Source organism: Pteropus medius, unplaced genomic scaffold (assembly GCF_902729225.1).
Source record: "Pteropus medius unplaced genomic scaffold, Ma_sr-lr_union100, whole genome shotgun sequence".
NCBI lineage: Eukaryota > Metazoa > Chordata > Mammalia > Chiroptera > Pteropodidae > Pteropus > Pteropus medius.
Genome location: NW_024352787.1, coordinates 20849345 through 20873848, shown reverse-complemented (window position 1 = coordinate 20873848; position 24504 = coordinate 20849345). Strand labels below are relative to the sequence as shown.

The 24504-nt window shown below is 33.5% G+C and overlaps 1 protein-coding gene across 1 annotated transcript in view; it reads left to right on the top strand.

Annotated features, from left to right (window-relative positions):
* The first annotated feature begins 3998 nt into the window (after nucleotides 1–3998).
* Nucleotides 3999–24504, top strand: part of SEPTIN14 (septin 14) — a 117139-nt gene continuing 96633 nt past the window's right edge. Inside the window, exon 1 of the mRNA XM_039849233.1 lies at nucleotides 3999–4061. Coding sequence (XP_039705167.1) covers nucleotides 4008–4061 — 54 coding nt within the window. The 5' untranslated portion in view covers nucleotides 3999–4007. The remainder of the gene's footprint in view (nucleotides 4062–24504) is intronic.

Genomic DNA, 24504 nt, shown 5'->3' with positions numbered 1-24504 from the left:
TTCCATTTCCACATTCAATGCAACATTATTCATAATAGCCCCAAAGCAAAAGAAACTCAGTGTTCATTGACAGATAAATGGATAAGCAAAATTTGGTATATACATACTATGGAATATCATTCAGCCATAAAAAAGGAAGGAAATTCTGATATATACTACAATATGGATGAACCTTGAAGACATTATGCCAAGTGAAATAATTCAGTTACAAAAGGACAAATATTATATGATTTTACTTATATGAGATACCTAGAGTAGTCAAATTCCAACATTGACAGAAAGTACAGTGGTTTTCAGGGACTGGAGCCAGGAAGGAGGATAGCCAGTTACTATTTAGTGAAAATAAGAGTGTTAGTTTGAGACGATGCTAAGAGTTGTTTGTTTGTTTGTTTAATGCCTAGAGAACCTGGTATTCCTAGGTGGTCTTTCATCCAAGTACTAACCAGGCCTGACCCTGCTTAGCTTCCAATATCAGACGAAATCAGGCAGGTGGCATGGCTGTAGATGCTAAGAGTTCTGAAGATGATGGTGGTGATAGTCACATAACAATGTGAATGTAATGAATGTCACTGAGCCTAATGGTAAATTTTATGTACATTTTAACAGAATAAAAAAGTAAAAAGAAAAAGGACAGCTGGATACTTATATCTGCCTCTGTTTTCAATCTCTTGAAAAATGTTTTGGTTGATGTTTCTGAAGAAAATCCGGCTTCATATGGATATACATTTGGAAAAACAAATCTGTTCCCACATAATTGTGAATATTCTTTAAAACTCCATCAAAACTTAACAAGATTTGTTGCAACATAGACTCTGAAACCATATTTACATATTTTTTGTTTTATAATATTAAAATCTGTGGGTCTAGCTCACTCCACAAATGAATTTTGAGCTCATGAATGATTTTATAATGTGACACATTGGTCATTTGGAAAATATCTGTTTACTGAGTTATCTAACACTGATTCTTACCTGGGGGTGATTTTACCCTCCAGGAAATATTTGGCAATATCCAGAAACAGCTTTAGTTGTCGCACTGGGGAGTTGCTACTGACATCTACTATGTAGAGGCCAGAGATGCTGTTAAACATCTTATTACACAGAGAATGGCCCTCCAAAATAAAGAATCACACAGCTCTAGATGTTAATAATGTTGAGGTTGGGAAACTCAAGTCTGTTTAATGCTGCCATATTTCATTATACAATATCAAAAATTCATTTGTTAATAGCACTACCAATCTTGTGGGGGAGAGTTTGTCAGTATTAGGAAGCTGTTAAGATCATAATGATGGATACAAGTTCTCTACAAACTTTCAAGCTCAAATATTACCATTAACAACATATATTTTCAGTTTTTTTCGTGTTACAAAGCATACTGTCTTAGAAATAACCAAGCCTGAAAAACTAGTGTGTCAGTGTTTTTGCAATCAAAATAGGGTTCATTGCAGCATTATTCACAGTGGCCAAGACATGGAAAAAAAAAAACCCCAAATGCCCTTCGATAGATGATTGGATAAAGAAGATATGGTACATATATACAATGGGATATTACTCAGCCATTAGAAAAGATGAAATACTGCCAATTGTGACAACATGGATGGATCTTGAGATTATCATGATAAGTGAGATAAGTCAGAAAAAGTTGAGAACCATATGATTTCATTCATATGTGGGATATAAAACTGAAAGCGACAAATGAACAAGACAAACAGACAAGAGACTCATAGACACAACAGTTTAGTGGTTACCAGAGGGAAAGAAGGGAGCAGGGGAAGTAGATAAGGGTAAAGGAGATCAAACACATGGTGTTGGAAGTAAATTTAACTTTGGGTGGTAAACACACAATGCAATATACATGTGATGTATTATTGAATTGTACACTTGAAATCTATTTACTATTATTAACCAATTTCACCCCCATAAATTTAATTAAAAAGTTGGTGTTCTGTGAAAAAAGAAGTTATAATTTCTCACAATCACATAACTTGTTTTACTCAAGACAGCCATCACACTTGTATATAGTATAAATGTTTTGTGGATATTCACCTTTTACTTTTTGTTGTGAATGTAAGAAATGACTAACACAATGACTAATAATACATTTGGTACAACTGCCTTGAATAAAGTAGGAGCTGTTTTATCCACCATTGCTTTTGAACTATCAGTGCAAATGTCAACACAATGAGAAAAGCAAATTACCTTAGTATTATTAGAAAAAATTTGACTTTATGGACTCCCTGAAAGAGTCTCAGGGACCCCCATGGGCCCAGGGACTATACTCTGAGAGCTTTTGCTCTAGAATTATGAAAGAAGCAAACCTCTATTTGTTTAAAGCACCATTAATTAGGTTTTTAAATACTAGATAACTTGTAGCACTAATTTTCAAACCATCTTCTGTAGACTTGCCAAAAAGTCAGCATTTATACAGAGATACTCTTTTTAAAAATTTCTCCAGCTTTACTGAGATATAATTGAAAAATAAAAATTATACATGTTTAGGGTAGACAATGTAATGTTTTGATATGCATATACATTGTGAAATGATTACCACATCAAACTAATTCACATATCCATCACTTCACATAGTTACCATTTTGTGTGTGTGTGTTGGTGGGGTAAGAACAGTTGAGATCTACTCTTAGAAAATTTCAAGCATACAATATAGTGTTATTAACTATAGTCACCATGTTGTATGTTAGATCTCTACAACTTTTTAGTCTGCATAACTGAAACTTGAGACTCTTGAAGTTATAGTAACTTTCCATTCTGAGAGAAGATAAATATAAGAAGTCAAGAAGCAATCCTTTTTCAGTGGTTTAAATGTTTATTGTAGTAAATTGTTGATTGCATTTTAAGACTGGAAATCACTGAGATACTCACTGTTAATGTTCTAAATAATATAGCAACTTTATGTACACTAGACTAGAGTAAACCATACCATAGAACAGAGCATGATCTGTATTAGAGAATACCATTAGAGAAAAGTGAGATTAATCTGTATACTAAAGTGGAATAATCCTCAGGATATAGCAAATAGAGAAACCATAGCATGCAGAGCAATTCTTTAATTTATTTGCTTTTCTCTGTTATACCCATCTATAATATTTTCTCTTAAAACATGCCTCATTTTCTGAGTATTTTTGTGCTGTACTCAAAAGTAGGGTAGCATGTCCTTCTAAGTCAGTTCTGCTTATAAATCAGCACAACATGCTCTCTTGTATCTCTCCTCCCTTGTACCAAACAGTTGCAAACACAGTGACTATTTGGTCCACAAATAGAACACCAGTTTTGGAGTCAGTTTAGACCTGTGTCTCCTGCATAGCTGAAATCTCAGGCAGGTAAGTTACTTAATTTTTCTGAATCTGAATTTTCTCACCTTGCACATCAATGAAAAAAATGTGTCTTTATTTACCAGAGGACTAAAGGAGATAAAGCACTCAGGCACTTAGCACAATGCTAGGTGCATAATAAGTGCTTGATAAATGACAACTATCATTAGTATAGTGTCTAACAAATTTGTTTAGATTTTATAAGCTCTGCTTTCCTAATTCTCTTTCAGTAAGTACACTCTAATACCCTAGTCTCCCCTGGTAATTTACTCTGGAAAGGTAAGTACTTATAAGTGTCTTCCTGTTTTTTTTTTTAAGCACTTTTTAAAGCAAAATTCCCCATTTCCCTTCTCATGCTCAGAGAGTCCCTTAAAGAAGAAGGTTCTTTGTCTTCTTGATTTCAAAAGGGAATTTACCTTTCTTTAGATGCTTTTGGCATGTTTATTGTTAAATGTAATTTTCTACATTATGTTTAGTATTATATATTACAAAGAAGCCTCTTCTAACAAAACTGCCATGATTTAAAACAGATCAATAATAGTGTTGACTGAAAGCCAAAACCTGTGACAATGTCTATATTAGACTCTCTTATTGATCTAAATTATATTGTAGGAATATAGGTTTTTAAAATAATTTTTAAAAGAGTTTTATTCTTTGTTTTCAGCTCTTTCAGTCTGGCATGGCAGAAAAGCCAATGTGTATGCCCACACAGATACCTGATGATGAAGATATAGTTGAGTATATCTTTCAAATAGAACTCTTTATTTTTGTACTTTGACAAGATTGTGTAGTTTCAAAATATTGACTGAGTAAACTGAGATAAATCTAAATGATAAAGGCTTATGTTTGTTATGCTTGGACATGAATTAACTTTTATACTAGTTAGAATTAAATATCAATGATGGTTTAAGTGACTGTTGCATGTTTCCTGAGTCTGCAGATCTCTTTAGTAGTGTGAAAGATTATTACTATTTAACACCAAAAAATAACAAATTAAAACTCCAGGATCTTCCATTAGGTAACAAGAATAGTGCTATTTTGATGAATATGTTTGTGGAGCTTTATATACGGATAAAAAATAACTTTTAAATGAAGTTATTTTTGGAAATGGTTGAGTGGCTGCTTGTTTATCACTTTACTGAGTGAGAGATTGAACCAAGTTCCATTTTAAGATGAGCCTCTGTACTAGAGAAAACATACAGTAATTAACATAAAAATATATACTGAGAGAATAGTATGTCTGAATGGGTAAAAACTGGGCTTTAGAATTCTTTTTGACCAAAATATCAAATATATTCATGAGTATTGAGCTATGTTAAATAGTGATCACTTATGTCTTAATAACTACAGGTTTTCTTTTAGGTGTTTTCTTTTCCTCCAGACATGCATGTTTTTCTATATCTTAGTTCGAACCATGAAACTACCATATTTTTTCTCTTACCCTTCTCATTGTTACTCCTCTGGAAGGAATGGCTTATTCAGCCTTTGTTGTTATTGTTGTTGTTGTTGTTGTTTTATCAGCCACACCTTTAAAATCATACTTGATCTGCCTTTCATCTTCACTGCTTTTCTGTGTCTCAGTGACTAAACCTTATGCCTATTTCATATTATCTTTGATCCCTCTTCTGCATTAAATCATGGTGAGTGCTTCTTTGTTTACATGACATTAAAATCATAAAATTTTAGAATTAGGAGAGATCCTAAAGGCCAGTTGGTCAAATATTAATCTGATATAAAAAACGCTTGCTACAGACCCTTTAGCAAGTAATTTTCTAACCTTTTGTTGAAACTTTTACAATTGGCAACTTCATTTATTTTCTCTTTTAAATATTAAAAATAATGTTCTCACATTATTGAAAGAAAATTTCAAACAGTAGAAGAGAGAAAATTTTTTATCACTGTTGTTTTTAAACCAACCAGAACCAATCTTTGGACAATTTTTCACATCAGGACATCCAGATAAATCTTACTCTTTTTAATTGCTCTGTACTTTTGCTGTTATGAATGTACTTTATTCAATAATTTGTTTTTTTTTCTTTTTTATTCTGCTACTTGGTACAACTCTGCATTGAATATCCTCCTATATACCTTTTTATGTACATGTTGGAATATTTTCGTAGAAATGAAACTGCTGCATCAGAAAGGATATGCAATTTTATATTTGATAACAATGACCAAATCACTCTACAAAGATATGCCAATTTATACTCCAACTATTAATATGTGAGGATGCCTGTTTTTTGTTTTTTGTTTTTTTGTAATCTCTCTCCTATATTGGAATTCTAGGCTTAAATAGACCCATTTAATTTTCGGATAACTTTAATATGAAATCCTTTTCATATATTGTATAATATTAGACCCTTGGAACTTGTCCTCCTTTTGCAATTCCATTGAACACCACAAAACAAATGCAATACCTTTTTTATGTGACAGTTTTTTTGTGTTTTCAGGTCTATTTCTCTGGAATGATTATTTCGCTCATATTTAAAATATTCAGTTTTCTCTGAATCTTTAAAAAATTGAGACATAATGGACATAATATTGTATTAGTTTTAGGTGCACAACAAAGTGATTTTATATATGTATATATTGCAAAATGATCACCACAGTAAGATTGGTTAACATTTGTTATAATTGTGGTTATAATTTCTTTTTATGTTGTGATGAGAACTTTTAAGATCTGCTCTTTTCTCACATTGTTTTAACTTAAGTTCTGTTATTAGCCTAGTCACTCTCTTTTATGTTCCCTCCTTCATTTCTCTCTCTCCTCTCTTTCTCTCCCTCTCTTCCTCTCATTCTTTCTTCCTCTTTTCCTCCCTCCCTGTCTTGCCCAATTTCTTCCAGGCTATTTAATGAGCACCAACACTGTACCAGGAACTATTCAAAATGTGGACTGATGTACAGAGTTATAGTGTCCTTCTTAGAGTTAAAGACGTATTTCCAAGAAAGATTCAACCAACAGAGATAAGTTCAGACTGCCCATCTTTTATCTGGATACACTAATCACCATAGATTTTTCTCTGAAATTATATTACGATTAATTAAATTAAATTATATTTACATTTACAATCAACTAAGTTTCTAGTTCTTTTCTCTTTGTGCTTTTATTAAATTTCATTTGCCATTCAGCCGTGGGTTGTAAATGCAACATACTATGTTTAATTCTTTTAGATTTCATCTAGTTTTCTCACCTGTATAACATTTTCATAATATATTCTATGTTGATTTTTTTTCTGTCTCCCTGTGTGGTCATTCATCATCTCTTCTTTAGGCTTATCTCTTCACCTCCTAAAAGTGGGCATTTTCCGTGTGTCATTCTTGGGCCTTTGTTCTTTATCTGCCTTCAAGCCTCCACTGTTCTCAAATGTATCTAATTGCCTTCAGGGTATTTCTACACTTTCCTTAAAATTAAAATTTCAAAACTCAAACTTATTTTCCTCTTACACATAAAAATACTAGCTTTCTCTTCTGATTTTCTCATTACTTATCATAGTATTTGGTTCGTTTTCAAGTTATTTTGATTATTTCAGAACTTCTCTCATCTCTCTCTCTTTTTTTTCATTCTCACCAGTAATGTTATCATCATTACTTTTATTAAGAAAATGGCTCCACAACTCATATTCTAGCTCCGCTTTCCTCTCCAGGTCACTTTGCATACCAATTCCTTAATCATTTTTTAAAAATTTTATTAGTTTAAAGTATATAGTACATTGGTTACACATTTATATAGTTTATAAAACGGTCCCCTAATTGCTCTTTCTCTCCTCTGGTTCTCTACCTAGCCAACATATAATGCTAGCTGAATTCTCTATGCTGTGCTCCCCATCCCCATGACTGTCTATCAAATACTAAATCCTTATTTTTGAAATGCTTCTTTCTTCTACATTCCCTGGCTCAAGAGTCTCAGACACTGTTCATTACCATTTAAATATTTCTTAGTCTCATACTAAAACTCTATTGTTAGGGTTATTTTTATCTTTTTAATTTTCCCTCCTTCAGTTTCCCAATTTAAATCTTTCTCTTTATGTGTGCAAGTTCCTTACTGTGCAAGGGTACATAGTCTATAATTCTACCTCTAAGCACATTGCCATATTTATCTCCTGTTCATAATACTTACCCCCTCCATACAAATATTATCCTGTCTTCAAGAATCTTTTTTAAATTTAACTTTATTATTAGTTTCAAGTATACAGTATATTTTAGAAATGATCTCCCTGATTATTCTCTTTCCTCTACTCATAGCCATTACATTACTGCTGACTGCATTCCCTATGCTGTGCTTCTCATTCCCATGACCATCTCAAATTACTAATTTGTACTTCTTTAACCCTTCACACTTTCTCTCAGCCCTTCTACTCCTCTCCCCTCTAGCCATCACCAGATTGTCCTCTATATTTATGAGTCAGTTTTCAATTAGTTTGTTCTTTTCTTTCCTTAGATTCTGCATATAAGTGAAATCATACGGTATTTATCTTTCTCTATCTGACTTATTTCACTCAGCATAATAACCTCTAGGTCCATCCATGTCATTGCAAACTGCAGTCTTTTTGAATTATCTTTACTCCACACCACAGTCATCTATCCTTCATCTATCCTTTACTCCACACCATAGTCATCTATCAAGTTCCTATATTATTCATTGACTTTTCTATAATTTAGGTACTTGGTACAATATTAACAAAAATTTTAAAATTTCTGCATGGCTTTTATTCTCATTAAAATTGTAGGCTCTTCATAAATAAGACTCGACTAAAAGAATATTAGAGTATGAAAGAATTTTAAGCTCACCTAGTCAAATGATCACATTTGATCTCAAAAACAAAAAACTAAAAACAAAAACAAAAAAAAAACAGACAAAAGTGACTGTCCTAAAGGCTCACAATGACTAGTGAATTTCTTATTCAGATAACTTTTTTCAGTTCCACTAGAAAACAGAGTTCAGTGAGTACAGGTTAAATATCAGGGATTGTCAGACCGTATAGAGGTTTTTATAGTTTATAGCCTATGAATTTATGTACATTATCTCATTTGCTACATGTAATCTGTGTGTACTTGCTATCAGGGATTAAAATAATCTATTTTTATCACCTCAGTTTCTTGTGACTACATATGAAGTAATTCTTTCATAGTTGATTAAACCTTATATATTTATACACCTACCTTGTTTACTTCTTAATTTGCTGTATTTGTAGATGGTAAAAAGGTGAATTTAAGAACAAGATTTGAATGCTTACAAATTCCAAATTAGTAGAATCCGAAATATTTGTTTTCTACATAGATACTGGCATTTTATAAAAATAAATACTTTAAGAAAAAAACTTTTGGTTTATTAGAAGGCATTTGTTAAGTAATAGTGATGATACTTTGGAAATCCCTGCTTTCTATGTTTGTTTTGTGGTGAGAACTGGGTGCTAATGAGGCCAAGGTTTCTAGTCTATTCTTGATAAGATGATGGCCTATATTTTGTTCTATTGATGTACAAAGTACTTTGATCTGATACCTCCCTAAACTACAGATTAAAAATTGAGAAAAATATGTTACAAGGACGTCTAGGCCAGAGTGGATAGTGGAGTGTCCAAATCTATTATTGTTACATTAAAATAATCTTCAGATAATGTGGATCAGAATGTTCCCTTCAAAAGTAGAGAACTCAGAATTTACCACATATATAAAACCCTATCTTCTGAAAGCACAAATAGTAAGGATTTGGATATTTTTTCTTATTTCTTATTTGATTATATTTTCAGTTTAATATGCTAAATATGCTCTCTTTAAATATGGAATTCCTATCAATTAATCTGTGGTTGATTTCTGGTATTTAGGGCTCAAGTCCTATCCCTACCATTCACTCACTGTTCATTCACCAACAACTATTGAGAGCCTGTTTGGACCTTACTGCCTTCTTTCGACATGAGAAGATTAAGTTAATTCTGATAATAATTATAATGATACTATCAATTTAATACAGATGTTCTTACATCTAATGTATCTATCACATTAGATTGCTATGGAAAGAAAATAGCATCATTTTATTTTCTGTGCAAAGAATGTTTTTAAAAAGTATTTGGAGCATGCTTTTATTTAGAACTGCCAATTCAATGCTTTCTTTATGAAGATAAGATTTTAAATAATTTTGATTTTTGACCACTTTATTCAAACTATTTTTTTTTGCCTTTTTAAATTAAGTTTATTGGGGTTACATTGTTTAATACAATTATATAATTTTCAGGTGTACATTATAATTTGACATCTGTATATTCTATTGTGTTTACCAATCAATCCAGTTTCCTTCAGCTACCATATATTTGATCCCCTTTATCCCCCTATATTTGACCCAATTAACCTTGTCTACCTTCCCCTTCTTCCCCCATCCCCTACCCTCTGGTAACCACTAGTCTACAGTCCATGTCCATGAATCTCTGTTTGTTTGTCCTGCTCAATTGTTGCTTTTAGATTTATATCCCACACATAAGTGATATCATGTGATTTTCAACTTTTTCTGTCTGGCTTATTTGACTTAGCATGATTATTCGAGGTCCATCCATATTGTTGCAAATGGCAGTATTTCATCTGTTCTTATGGCTGAGTAATATTCCATTGTACATATGTATTACAGTCATCTATTGTAGGACACTTCGGTTGCTTCCATGTCCTGGCCACTGTGAATAATGCTGCTATGAACATCAGTGTGCAAATATCTTTTTGCATATGGGTTTTCAAGTCTTTGGGGTAAATACCCAATAGAGAGATTGCTGGATCATATGGTAGATCAATTCTTAGTTTTTTGAGGAAGCTCCATACTGTTTTCTGTAGTGGCTGTACTAATTTGCAGTCCCACCAGCAGTTTTTATGCTAAAAACATGACACAGTAAATCTATTTTACTTTTATTACTGAATTCAAATAAGAGCCCCACAGCAGAGTGATCTAGGATGTGGTAGAAAGAAAATATAAACTTGGAATGGAAGAACACACTTAATGTCGATGCTTACATATACAACATTTAGCTAGTAGGTGCCATTAAAACAGATTTTCCTGTGCTTTTAGGTTTGCATTTGAATCTTTTTATATGGGGAGAAAAGGACATCTTAATATTATGATTTTTCAATGTATAAACATAATCTATATTTTCATTTACTTAGTTGTATCTTTTATGCTCTCATCAAACTAGAGTTTTCAGTATAAATACCTTACATATCTTTTATTAATTTAATTCCTATGTATTTTTAGTTTGTTGTTATTTTAATGGACTTTTTAAAAAAGTACTTTGTTATATATTTTAATTAAAAAATTCAATTTTTAATTAGAGTTGACATTCAATATTATTTTATATTAGCTTCAAGTGTACAGCATAGTGGTAAGACATCTATATATTTTATGAAGTGATCCCTCCAATAAATCTAGTATGCACGTGGCACTATACATAGTTATTAACAATATTAATGACTATATTCTCTATGCTGTATTTTACATCTCTATGACTGTTCATAATTACCAAATTATACTTCTTAATTCCTTCACCTTTTTCACCCAGGCCTCTTAACTCCTCCCATCTGAGAATCACCAGTTTGTGCTCTGTATCTATGAGTCTGTTTCTGTTTTGTTCATGTGTTTATTTTGTTCTTCAGATCCGACATATAAATGAGATCACATGACAGTTTTCTTTTTCTGTCTGACTAATTTCACTTAGCATGATACCCTCTAGGTCTATCCATATTGTTGCAAATGGTAAGATTTCATTTTTTAATGGCTAATATTCTATTGTACCATATCATCTTTATCCGATTGTCTATTGATGGACATGTAGGTTGCTGTCATATCTTGGCTGTTGTAAATAGTGCTGGAGTGAACATAGGGGTGCATATATATTTTCAAATTAGTATTTTAGATTTTTTGAGATAAATTCCCAGAAACAGAATCCTGGGTCATAAGTATGTCTATTTATAATTTTTTGAGGAACCTCCATACTGTTTTCTATAGTGGCTGTACCAATTTGCAATCCCACCAATAATGTATCAGGTTTCCCTTTTCTCCATATCCTCACCAACACTTATTGTTTTTGGATTTATTGATGATAGCCATTCTGACAGGTGTGAGGTAATATCTAATTGTAGTTTTAATTTGCATTTCTCTGATAATTAGTGATGTTGAACCTCTTTTCACAAGTCTATGACCATCTGTATGTTCTTTTTAGAGAAATGCCTATTTAGATCATTTTCCCATTTTTAATTGGATGGTTTGTTTCTTTTAGTGTTGAGTTGTAGCAGTTCTTTTTACATTTGGATATTAACCTTTTATTGGATGTATCATTGGCAAATATTTTCTCTCATTCCGTAAGTTGTTTTTTCATTTGGTTGATGGTCTCCTTTGCTGTGCAAAACCTTTTTGGTTTAATGTAGTCCCATTTATTTATTTTTCTTTTCTGCTTGTTTTCCTTGCTTGAGGAGATATATCAGAAAAAATTAGTAAAAGGAATGTCAGAGGGTTTACTGCCTAAGTTTTCTTCTAGTTTTATGGTTTCAGGTCTTACATTTAAGTCCTTAATGCATTTTGAGTTTATTCTTATATGTGGTGTAAGAAGGTAATCCAGTCTTATTTTTTTTTGCATGCATATCTTCGATTTTCCCAACATTATTTATTGAATAAACTGTCTTTACCTTATTATATATTCTTGTAACCTTTGTCATAGATTAAATGACCATATAGTCATGGATTTATTTCTGGGCTCTCTATTCTGTTCCATTGATTTGTGTATCTGTTTTTTGGCCAGTATCATGCTGTTTTGATTACTATAGCCTTGTAGTATAGTTTGATATAGATAGCATGATACCTCCAACTTTGTTCTTTTTTCTCAAGTTTGCCATGGCTCTTTGGGCCCTTTCTGGTTCCATATAAATATTAGGGTTATTTGTTCTAGTTCTGTGAAAAATGCCATTGGCATTTTGATAGGGATTGCATTGAATCTATAGATTTCTTGGGTGGTTTAAAAATTTTAATGATGTTGATTCTTCCTATCCATGAGCATGGTTATGATTCCCTTTATTTGCATCTTCTTCAATTTCTCTCTTTAATGACTTACAATTTTCTGTGTACGGGTCTTTTCCTCCTTGGTTAAATTTATTCCTTGGTATTTCTTCAATGCAATTGTAAATAAGATTATTTTCTTAATTTCTCTTTCTTATAGTTTATTGTAGTTGTATAAAACCGCAGCCAGTTTCTGGATATTAATTGTGTGTATCCTGCTACTTTACTGAATTTTTTAATCAGTTCCAACAATTATTTTTTAATTGGAATCTTTAAAGTTCTCTCTATATAGTATCATGTCATCTGCAAATAATGATGGTTTTACTTCTTCTTTTCCAATTTAGATGATTTTTATTTTTTCTAGTCTGGTTGCTGTGGCTAGAACTTCCAATACTGTGTTGAATAAAAATAGTGAGAGTGGACATCCATGTTCCTGATCTAAGAAAAATGCTTTTAGCTTTTCACCATTGAGTATAATGTTAGCTGTGGGTTTGTCATACATGGCCTCTATTATGATGAGGTATGTACCCTCTATTCCCACTTTGCTGAGAGTTTTAATGATAAACTTATGCTGGATTTTGTTAAAAGTTTTTTCTGCATCTATTGACATAATTATATGATTTTTTTTGTTGAAGTAAATTTATTAAATGTGAGTTCCTCTATATGTCAGAAAATTAAAGCATTACTTATGAAGACAAGCTTATTTGTTAGCATGTGTTTACTTTATGATATTGTGTTTTACATATATTATAATTGTATGTGCATGACTGAACTATTTTTTGACACAGCCACTAGAAATTTGGAGTTTAAATACTCCATTTTCTACTAACAAAGCATAAGCTTGAGGTTATTGTTTTCTGTGGAGAATTTTTTTAAAATTTTATTTTATTAGTTTCAAATATACAGTACATTAGTTAGACATTTATATAGTTTATAAAAACGATCCCCCTAATTTCTCTTTCTCTCTTCTGGCTCTCCACCTAGAATTATATGATTTTTATGTTTCAGATTGTTAATGTGGTATATCACATTAATTAATTTGTGGCTATTGAACCAACCGTGCAATCCATGGATAAATCCTACTTGATCATGAAGTATAACCTTTTTAATGTATTACTGAATTCATTTGCTAATGTTTTGTTGAAGATTTTTTGCATCTATGTTCATCAGGGACATTGGCCTATAATTTTTTTTTGTGTAATGTCTTTGTCTAGTTTTGGGATCAGGGTAATGGCGGCCTTGTAAAATGAGCGTGGGAGCTTTTCATCTTCTTGAATTTTTTGGAGTGGTTTGGGAAGAATGGTGTTAATTCTTTTTTGAGTGTTTGGTAAAATCACTTATGAAGAAATTTGGTTCAGGACTTTTGATTTTTAGGAGTTTTTTGATTACTTTGGTTTGATTTTATTAGTAGTAATCAGTCTATTCAGATTTCCTGTTTCTTCTTGATTCAGTCTTAGATGATTGTATGTTTCTAGGAATTCATCCATTTCTTCCAGGATGTCCAGTATGTTGGCATATAATTGCTTGTAGTATTTTTTAAAATAATTTTTTGTATTTCTGTGGAATCAGTTGTCACTTCTCTTTCATTTTTGATTTTATTTACTTGGGTCTTCTCTTTTCTTTTTCTTTTCTACTTAAAGGTTTATTGATTTTGTTTTTATTTTCAAAGAACCAGCTCTTGGCTTTGTTAATCTTTTGTATTGTTTATTTTAGACTCCATTTTTTTTTCTTTCTGCTCTGATTTATTATTTTCTTCTACTCACTTTGTGCTTTGTTTATTGTCCTTTTTCATTTTTTAAGGAGTAAGATTAGATTATTTATTTGAGAGTTTTTTTTAAGGTAGGTTTGTATTGCTGTGAATTTACCTCATAAAACTGCTTTCACTGTGTCCCATGGATTTTGAGTTGTTGTGTTTTCATTTTTATTTGTCTCTAGGTATCTTTTGATTTCTTCCTTGATCACATTGTTAACCCATTCATTGTTTAATAGCAGGTTATTTAGCCTTCATCTCTATGTGTATATTTCAGATTTTTCTCGTAAATGATTTCTAGTTTCGTGCCATTGTAATTGGAAAATATGCTTGATATGATTTGATTTTTTTTTCTTAATTTTATTTTATTAGTTTCAAGTATGCAGTACATTGGTTAGACATTTATATAGTTTATAAAATGATCCTCCTAATTGCTCTTCTCTCCTCTGGCTCTCCACCTAGCCAATACATTAATGCTAACTGCATTCCCTATGCCATGCTCCCCATCCCTGTGACCATCTATCAACTACTAATTTGTAATTCTTTAACCCTTCACCCCATTCTCCTAGCCCCTCAAACTCTCCTCTCCTCTGTCCATCACCAAATTGTCACTACATTTGTGAATCTGTTTTGATTAGTTTGCTCTTTTTGTTCCTTAGCTTTTTCATGTAAGTGAAATCATATGGTATTAACTTTCTCTGTCTGACTTATTTCACTAAGCATAACTACCTCTAGGTCCATCCATGTCATTGCAAATGGTAGAATTTTATTGTTTTTTAATGGCTGAGTAATATTCCATTGTATATATAAACCATAACTTCTTTATTCAATCAGCTGTTAATGGGCATTTAGGTTGTTTCCATATCTTGGCTATTGTGAATAGAGCTGTACTGAACATAGGGATGCATAGATCTTTATGAATTATTGTATTGGTTTTCTTTGGATAAATACCCAGAAGTGCAATTGTGGGGTCAAAAGGTATATCCTTTTTTAATTTTTTGAGAGACCTCCAGACTGTTTTCCATAATGACTGTACCAATTTGCAATCCCACCAACAGTGTATGAGAGTTCCCTTTTCTCCACGTCTTCACCAACCTATGGTCTTCTTTGATTTATTGACGATAGCTATTTGGACAGGTGTGAGTTTTAATTTGTATTTATTGTGGTTTTAATTTGTATTTCTCTGATGATTAGTGACCTTGAGCATCTTTTCATATGTCTATTGGCCATCTATATTTCCTCTTTGGAGAAATATATGTTCAGGTTTTCTTATCATTTTTAATAGGATTATTTGTTTTTTTGTCATTGAGTTGTATGCGTTTTTAAATATATTTTGGAAATTAACCTCTTATCAGATGTATCATAAGTGAATATATTCTCCCATTTAGTCAGTTGTCTTTTTGTTTGGTTGATGATTTCCTTTGCTGTGCAAAATCTTTTTAGTTTGATGTAGTCTCATTTGTTTATTCTTTCTTTTGTTTCCCTTGCCCGAGGACATATGTATGAAAATAAAATACTAGTAGAAATATCAGAAGATTACTGACTATGTTTTCTTCTAGAAGTTTTATGGTTTCAGGTCTTACATTTAAGTCCTTAATCCATTTTGAGTCTATTCTTGTACATGGTGTGAAAAGGTGGTCCAGTTTTTTTTTTTTTGCATGTATCTGTACAATTTTTTTTCCAACACCATTTATTGAAGAGACTGTCTTTACCCCATTATGTATTCTTGCTTTCTTTGTCATATATTAAGTGAACATATAGGTGTGGATTTATTTCTGGGCTCTCTATTTTGTTTCATTTATCATTGTATCTGTTTTTATGACAATACCATGCTGTTTTGATTACTGTAGCCTTATAGTGTATTTTGATATCAGGTAGTGTGATACCTCCAAAGTTGTTCTTCTTTCTTAAGATTGCCGTGGTTATTTGAGATCTTTTATGGTTCCATGTAAATTTTAAGATTATTTGTTTTAGCTCTTCAAAAAATGCCATTGGTATGTTGATAGGGATAGCATTAAATTTATAAATTTATAGATATAAAATGTATAGCCATTTTAGTGATGTAGATTCTTCCTATCCATGAACACAGTATATGCTTCTACTTATTTGTATCTTCTTCAATTTCTTTTTTCAATGACATAATTTTCTGAGAACAACTTTTATCCTCTTTGGTTAATTTGAATCCCAGGTATTTTATTGTTTTCAATGCAATTGTAAATGGGATTGTTTTCTTAATTTCTCTTTCTGAAAGTTCATCATTAGCATATAAAAATGCCACTGACTTCTGTATATTTATTTTGTAATCTGCTACTTTACTGAATTCATTGATCAGTTCTAACAGTTTTTTGGTGGAATCTTTAGGGTTCTCTATATATAATATTATGTCATAGGCAAATAAGTAGAGTTTTATTCTTCCTTTCCAATTCAAATATCTTTTATTTCTCTTTCTTGTCTTATTGTTGTGGCTAGGACTTCCAATACAATGTTGAAGAGGAGTAGTGAAAGTGGGTATCCTTGTCTTATTCTTGATTTTAAGGAAAATGCTTTTAGCCTTTCCCCATTGAGTATGATGTTTGCTATAGGTTTGTCATATATGGCCTTTAGTATGTTGAGATATGTTCCCTCTATTCCTACTTTGCCGAGAGTTTTTATCATAAATGGATGCTGGATTTTGTCAAATGCTTTTTCTGAATCTATTGATATGATCATATGGTTTTTATCTATTTGTTAATGTGGTATATCACTTAATTGATTTGCAGATATAGAACCAACCTTGCATCCCAGGAATAAATCCAACTTGATCATGGTGCATGATTTTTTAATATATTGCTGAATTTAATTTTCAATGCAATTGTAAATTAAATTGTAACAAAATATTGAGGATTTTAGCATCAATATTCATAAGAGATATTGGCCTATAGTTTTCTTTTTTGGTAATGTTTTTATGTGGTTTTTGAATCAAGGTAATGGTGGCCTCAAAAGGAATTAGGGAGCCTTCACTCTTCTTGAATGTTTTGGAATAGTTTGTGAAGAATAGGTGTTAATTCTTCTTTGAATGTTTAGTAAAATTTGTCTATGAAGCCATCTGGTCCAGGACTTTATTTTTTGTGAGGTTTTTAATTAGTGGTTCAATTTCACTGGTGGTAATCATTGAGCTCAGATTTTCGTTTTTTCTTGACTCAGATTTAGGAGATTGTATGTTTCTAGGAATGTATCCATCTTCCAGATTGTCCAATTTGTTGGCATATAATTGCTCTTCATATTTATTATGATCCCTTGTTTAGCATGGAGTCCATAGTTATTTCTCCTCTTTCATTTCTTATTTTATCTATTTGAGTCCTCTCTCTTTTTTTCCTTGATCAGTCTAGTTAAGGGTCTGTCAATATTGTTCATCTGTTCAAAGAACCAGCTCTCAGTTTCATTAATCTTTTGTATTGTTTTTCTAGACTCTATTTTATTTCTGCTCTGATCTTTATTATTTTCTTCGTTCTATTCACTTTTGGCTTTGTTTGCTGTTCTTTTTCTAGTTGTTTTAATTGTAAGGTTAGATTGTTTATTTGAACTTTTTCTTCTTTTTTGAGGTAGGCCTGTATTGCTATGAATTTCCCTCTTAGGACTGTTTTTGCTGTGTCCTATAGATTATGAGTTTTTGTGTTTTCATTTTCATTTGTCTCTAGGCATCTTTTGATTTTTTCCTTGATCTCATTGATAACCCATCCATTGTTTAGTAGCATGTTATTTAGCCTCTATGTGTTTGTGTATTTTCTAGTTTTTTTCTTGTAGTTGATATCTAATTTCATACCATTGTGATCAGAGAAGACGGTTGATATGATTTCAATCTTCTTAAATTTATTTTGACTTGATTTGTGTCTTAACATATGGTCTATCCTTGAAAAAGTTCCCTATGAACTTGAGAAAAATGTATATTTTGCCGCTTTGGGGTAAAATGCTCTGAAAATATCTATTAAATCCATCCGTTCTAGTGTGTCTTTTAGGCCCATTGTTCCTAGTTGATTCTTTTCCTGGAAGATCTGTCTATTGGTGTCAATGGGGTGTTAAAGTCTCCTACTATGAGTGTATTACTACTGATCTCTCCTTTTATGTCAGTTAATAATTGCTTTATGTATGTAGGTGCTCCTATGTTGGGTGCATATAAGTTTTTTTTTTTAATTTCCATTTACATGAAATATCATTTTCCATCCCTTTACTTTTAGTCTGTGTGTGTCATTTGATCTCAAGTGGGTCTCTTGTAGACAGCATGTGCATGGGTCTTGTTTTCTTATCCATTTGGCTACCCTATGTCTTTTTATTGGCGCATTAACCTTTTATATTTAAAGTGATTAGTGATAGGTACATAGTTACTGCCATTTTATTATTCATATTTGTGTTTTCTTTTTTCTTTTTTTACCTCCTCTCTTTTTACAGAAGTCCCTTTAACATTTCTTTTAATACTGGCTTGTTGGTGATGAATTCCTTAAACTTTTACCTATTTGAGAAACTCTTTATCTCATTTTCCATTTTAATGGAGAGCCTTGCTAGGTAGAGTTTTCATGGTTGTAGATTCTTGTTTTTCATAACTTTGAATATTTCTTGCCAGTCCCTTCTGGCCTGCAAAGTTTCTATTGAGAAATCAGCAGATGGTCTTATGGGGGTACCCTTGTAAGTAACTCACTGCCTTTCTCTTGCTTCTTTTAGGATTCTCTCTTTGTCTTTTGGCATTTTAATTATGATATGTCTTGGTGTGGGTCTGTTTGAATTCCTCTTGTTTGATTCCTTTTGCTTCCTGAACTTGTATGTCTAATTTCTTTCCCAGATTCAGGAATTATTCTGTCATTATTTTTTCAAATAGATTCTCAATCCCTTTCTCTTGCTCTTCTCCTTTGGGTACTCCTATGATCTGGATATTACTATGCTTCATGTTGTCCCAGAGGTCTCTTAAACTATCTTTATTTTTTAAAATTCTTTTTCCTTTTTTGTTGTTTTTATTGGGTATATTCTGCTACCTCGTCTTCCAGTTTGTTGATTCAGTCTTCTGCTTCACCCAATCTACTCTCAAATCCTTCTAATATATTCTTCATTTCAGTTATTGTATTCTTCATTTCTGTCTGTTTTTTATGGTTTCTATATCCTTTTTAATGCTTACTCTGTCTCTGTTGAGGTTCTCGATGTGCTCATCCATTTCTCCCCTAAGTTTGTTGAGCATCCTTATAATCATTATTTTGAACTCTGTCTCTGGTAGGTTGCTTGCCTTTATTTAATTATGTTTATTTTCTGGAGTTTCTTCCTGTCATTTCATTTGTGGTATGTTTCTTTGTTTTCTCATTTTATTAGCCTCTCTGTGTTCATTTCTATGTGTCAGGAATATTTGTTTCATCTCTCAGCCTTGGCCAGATGTCCTAAATTGGAAGGTGTCCTGTGTGGCCCAGTGGCACATTCTCCCTGATCTCTTTTGCCAGGGACTCTGGACATGATCTTTGTGTGGATTGTGTGTGATCTTCTGTTGTAGCTAAAGCCTTATTGTTGTTAGCACATCAGTGGATGGGATTAATGCTGAGATTGACTAATTGTGGGAATTGGCTACACCCACAGAGTAAGAATTGCTGTGTGGGGGATGACCCAATTGAGTGGAATTTGCCTTAGCAGGCTTGTGTACTTGTTGCAAATACCCTTTGTACCAGGATTTGCTCTATTGTGGTCTAGTGCCAGCCTCTGGACACATTGGTTTTGTGGCCCCTTTGGAGGAACTCCACTGTATGCCAAGGTCAGGCCCTGTTTTTGATTTCTCAGGGCTACCTGGTGGGAACTACAAAGCGATCTGCAGATGATTATTGCCTATGCCGGATCTATAGGTAAGTGGAATAGACAACGCTACAGGCATGGTCTAGTTATCCCCTGTCCTGATGTAGGGCAGTTATCAGAGGGACGAGTTCTCCTCAAGGCCTGACACTGCCTGTCAGTTGTCTGTAAAACTCTGAAACTGAAAGAGCCTCTGGGTGATATGCATGTAGGGTAGTGCACGGACCCTGGGAATCACCTGGAACTATTGAGTAAATTTCCCCATGCCACTGCAGTGTCAGTTTACATGGCAGCACTGTCTTTGTGGCTCCCTGTATAATTTTCCAATCATAGTAAGGCCAGCTGCTGCCCACCTCAGGCCCAAATGCACCACCCCTGGGCAGGGGCAGCTGCTTATCAATGTGTGGTGGGCACTTTGTTTATTGGATGGGACAAAAGCTCAGGGAATCAAGGGCCATCTGACCGATAGCCTCAGTTTTCTGCAATTTCTGTCTGCACATTCCTTCAGTTATCACAGATCTCCTGGAGACAAGCAGCTGTCTGGGGCAGTCTCACAGACCCTTGCGATCCCCTCAGGAGATATTGCAGCTTGGACAGACAGCAGTGGTCTGCCCACAACTGTTTTCCCCAAAATACGCTCACTGTACTAGCTAAGATCTGTTGCCTGTGAAGAATACACAACTCCAGAGACAAGCAGGGCAGGGGAGGCTGCCTGTCAATGTGCTGTAGGCACTTTGTGGCTTGGTTGAAGTGGGATCTCAGGGAGACAAGGGCCATCAGGCCAATACAATCTTAGTTTTGCTTCAACTTCTGTGCCCAGGCTTTCCTGCTGTAGTCACAGATCACAGTGAGAACTGCCATCTGAGGCAGTACCACAGATTCCTGTGATTCCCACACACAATATTGCAACTCTTGCAGGCAGCAAAGGTCTCTCTGAAACTGATTTCCATACAGTGCCAGCTCTGTGATAGCCAAAGTTTGTTGCCTGTGTGGATTGGGAGAAGGTGGGGAGGGGACAGGGCCATGGTGGTTTAGTGTCAGTGGGTCAGTCCACCTGGGGCAATTTGTGGGTTGGATGGGGTGGGATGGGGCCTCAGGGAGATAATGGCCTTCAGATCAATACATCCTTGCTGCAACTTGCGTAACCGTTCACACGGAAGTCCCAGATCACAGCAAGACCAGCTGCTCTCTGAGTGTAACCCAGAGATCCCCAAGATCCTCTCAAGTTCATGTTGACAGCAGTGATCTGCCTGAAACTGCCTCCAAATGGTGAGTTCACAGTGTTGGCTACCAGCTGTGAATGTTTGGCTCTGACCTGGTACAGGGCCTGGCAGCCATCCAGTAACAAAAGCCCAGGCAATCTGCAGGTTGGGTGGGGTGGGCTGATCTCCACAGGCCAACACTTCCTAATGGCCCTGTAGGAGAGTTCTGCACAGTCAAGCTGGAGTGGCCTGTAGACTGCCCCACAGAGGAGCCAGACTAAGGAACAATGGTGGCTGCCTGTCCAGCCCTCGTTCTAGTGCCAGGTAATGCAGACTTTCTCAGTATGAACCCCGCACAAGCCTCTGAGCCACCACTGGTGTCCTGGGTGAGTGTCCGTAGGTCAGAAAGTCTGTGCATGGGCCCTTCAAAGGGACATCTAGAGTTTCAGTCTACTTTTGTCTCACCCAGATGGCTGGAATCCCCTTTTGTTTTGACAATTAGAGTTAAAGGAAACTCCTCTCCCTCCGAATGAGGCCAGGAATCCCCTCTCCTTCAGGGAAGCCTCTGCAGCCTTGCTCTCCCTCTCAGTGATCTTCCACCACCAATGGGTGCGGGTCCAGCTAGATTCAGGATTTTGGCCCTCCTACTGGCTTCTTTGTGGCTCCTTCTTTATATTATCAGAATTACATGTTATGATCAGCTGGGCTTCAGGTGATTCTCCACGTTGATTATTTTATAATTTGGTTGCAATTTCAATGTGGACCTGGGAGGAGGCGAACCCTGCTTTTACCTAGTCCGCTATCTTCCTCTTCCCAATTGGGCCTATTTACTTTTATAAGGGTATACTTTCTACTTCTTTGATTTCTATTTTTTTAATTACATTTATTGGGGTCACATTGGTTAATAAGATTATATAGGTTACAAGTGTACAATTCAATAATACATCATATGTATATTGTATCGTGTTCACCATGGAAAGTCAAATTTTAATTTTATAGTTTTTATTTCTCTCCTGGGAGTTTTGTCTTTTAACTCATTGCATGCATACTGTCCTTTACATCCTTAAGTATATTTATAATAGCTGCTTTAAAATCTCTCTCAGCAATTCTAACACGTAGGTCATTTTCACTGATTGTTTTGAGACCCAATATCAAGTAATTTTAGACTATAACATGAATATTTAAATATTACACTTCAGTTTCAAGATTCTATATTCTTCCAAAGAATGTTGATTTAGCAGGCAATTACCTTGTTTTGTCTCAAAAGGAAATATGTCTCTTGTATGGGAGCTCAAATATCAGTTAAGTTTTTTTGACCTATAACTGAACTGTTAATAACCATTTTCATACATTCTGCTTTAGGGTTCAGCCTGAAACTTTCATATAGTACATATACAGAATTTGAGACCCTTCTCTCTTCTTATCTTCTTACTGAGATTCTACTCTTATTCTCCAGCCACTGTGGTTTCCCTAAATTCTTTCCTTTGGTCCTTCATGCAAAAAAGACTAGGAGATTTGTATTAGAATATTTGATGTCTTGTGTGACACTTCCTTTGACTTATACTCAAGCTAAAATTTATCTAGATAGAAACGCATCATGCCATCTCTTCTTCTAAGTTTGGTCTCCCCTTCAGTATCTGCCCACTTTTGTTCACTCTCCAGTTCTTCAGATCATTGTATATTTATTTTTTGCAGTTTCTAATTATATGTGGGAAGGTTGAATGTGTAATTTATGATGCTGGAAGAAAAACTGTCTCATTGAAGAATTGTTTTATTTCAGATATTGTATTTTCCCATTCGAGTTTCCTTTTGCTTTTGGAATTTTTATACCTATTCCAAAATTATCCATCACTTTATTTATTATATCCACCTTTCTATGTATATTCTTAAGCAGATTCATAGTAGTTATTTTATAGTATGTGTCTGACAATTCCAGTATTCTCATTGTGTGGGTCTCTTCAATAATTGTGTTTTTTGGCTATTAATACATTTTTTCCTGCTTCTTTACATTTAGTAATTTTGATTATTCATTGGGTACTGTGGAAAGTATATTGTAGAATGTCTGTATTCTGTTATTGTATTTCTCTAAAGAGTATTATATTTTGTTCAGCAGGCAGTTAGATTACTGGTAAGTCATTTGGACCCTGTTGAGTCATGGTACTATGCTTTATAAAGGTAGATCTATTTTAGTTATACTCTTTGATCTGAAATTAACCCTTTGACTTAGAATGTAGTCTTTAATTCTATAGCAAGGGGTTTTAAGAGATTAAATAAAAAGTCCAAAGTGTTTATAAAACTTGTATAACTTGGGAGAAGCTTGAACTTTAAACTCTATTTCCTTAGGACTTCACAGGACCAATTCTGAAATACCAGTTTCAGAATGACAACTGTTTCAGAATGACAACTGTTTCAGAATGACAACTGTTCTCTTAATTTCCACTAATCTTTTTGTAGAAATGGCTGCATATGCAGAGTTAGGCTTAGTGAAGTATTCTAAAATTTTAGATTTGGGTTTCTTTTCTCTGTGGCTTCTTCTTCCAGGATTTCTTTCTCAATATTTTGATATTTTGGTTTTCTCAGTATCTTAGGCTTCTCAGCCCAAGATTGTCACTCTGTGCTTATGCTCTACTTCCCAAACACCTCATTCACTGAGACTGTGTGGATAAATGTGATTTCATCTATTATGCTACCCTTGTTTCCAGGGTTTGATTTCTTCTCATTTTGCCTTTTTTTTTCTTCCATTGCCTTCAAAACAGTTGTTTTGATTGTTAATGTGTGAGGAGGTAAATGCTATAAGTTACTATGATATCACCATAAAGAAGGAATGTACACACAATTTTGTACCTTACCTTTTTTACTTAATGTTTTCACATAAATATTTTTCAGTTTATTAAAGCACTTGCCATAAATAGCTCTAATAACTTAAGGATGTCCCAATGTGTGAATAAATGTATCATTATTTATTTGGATATTCTCTTATTTCAGGGAGTCATATTAAATGTTATATTGAATGTTAAAAAGAAAGCTCAAGTAAATAGTTTCTACAGAAAGCATTTGTGAAATTTTGTAGTCATTTCAGAGAGGTTTTCAGGGATTAAATTGCTATAGACAGTTAAGCTTTCTTTGAATTATTTTTTCCACCATTTAAAAGTAATCAGTTGGTAACTTTATGTGTAATATTTATGGATTTCTAATTTTCTAGATTGATGTTATTAGCAATAGATTCATTTAACAATTTGATAAAACAAGAGTTCTCAGAAGGCGTATGACAAATTTAAAGTCAAAGATTTTGTTGCTTTTATAAAAAATTTCAAATTGACTTTGGTTTTCTTACATGTGTTAACATATATTGAGTTGCTTAGATATATTAACACACTGAAACAGAATGAAAGGATGCTAATTTTTA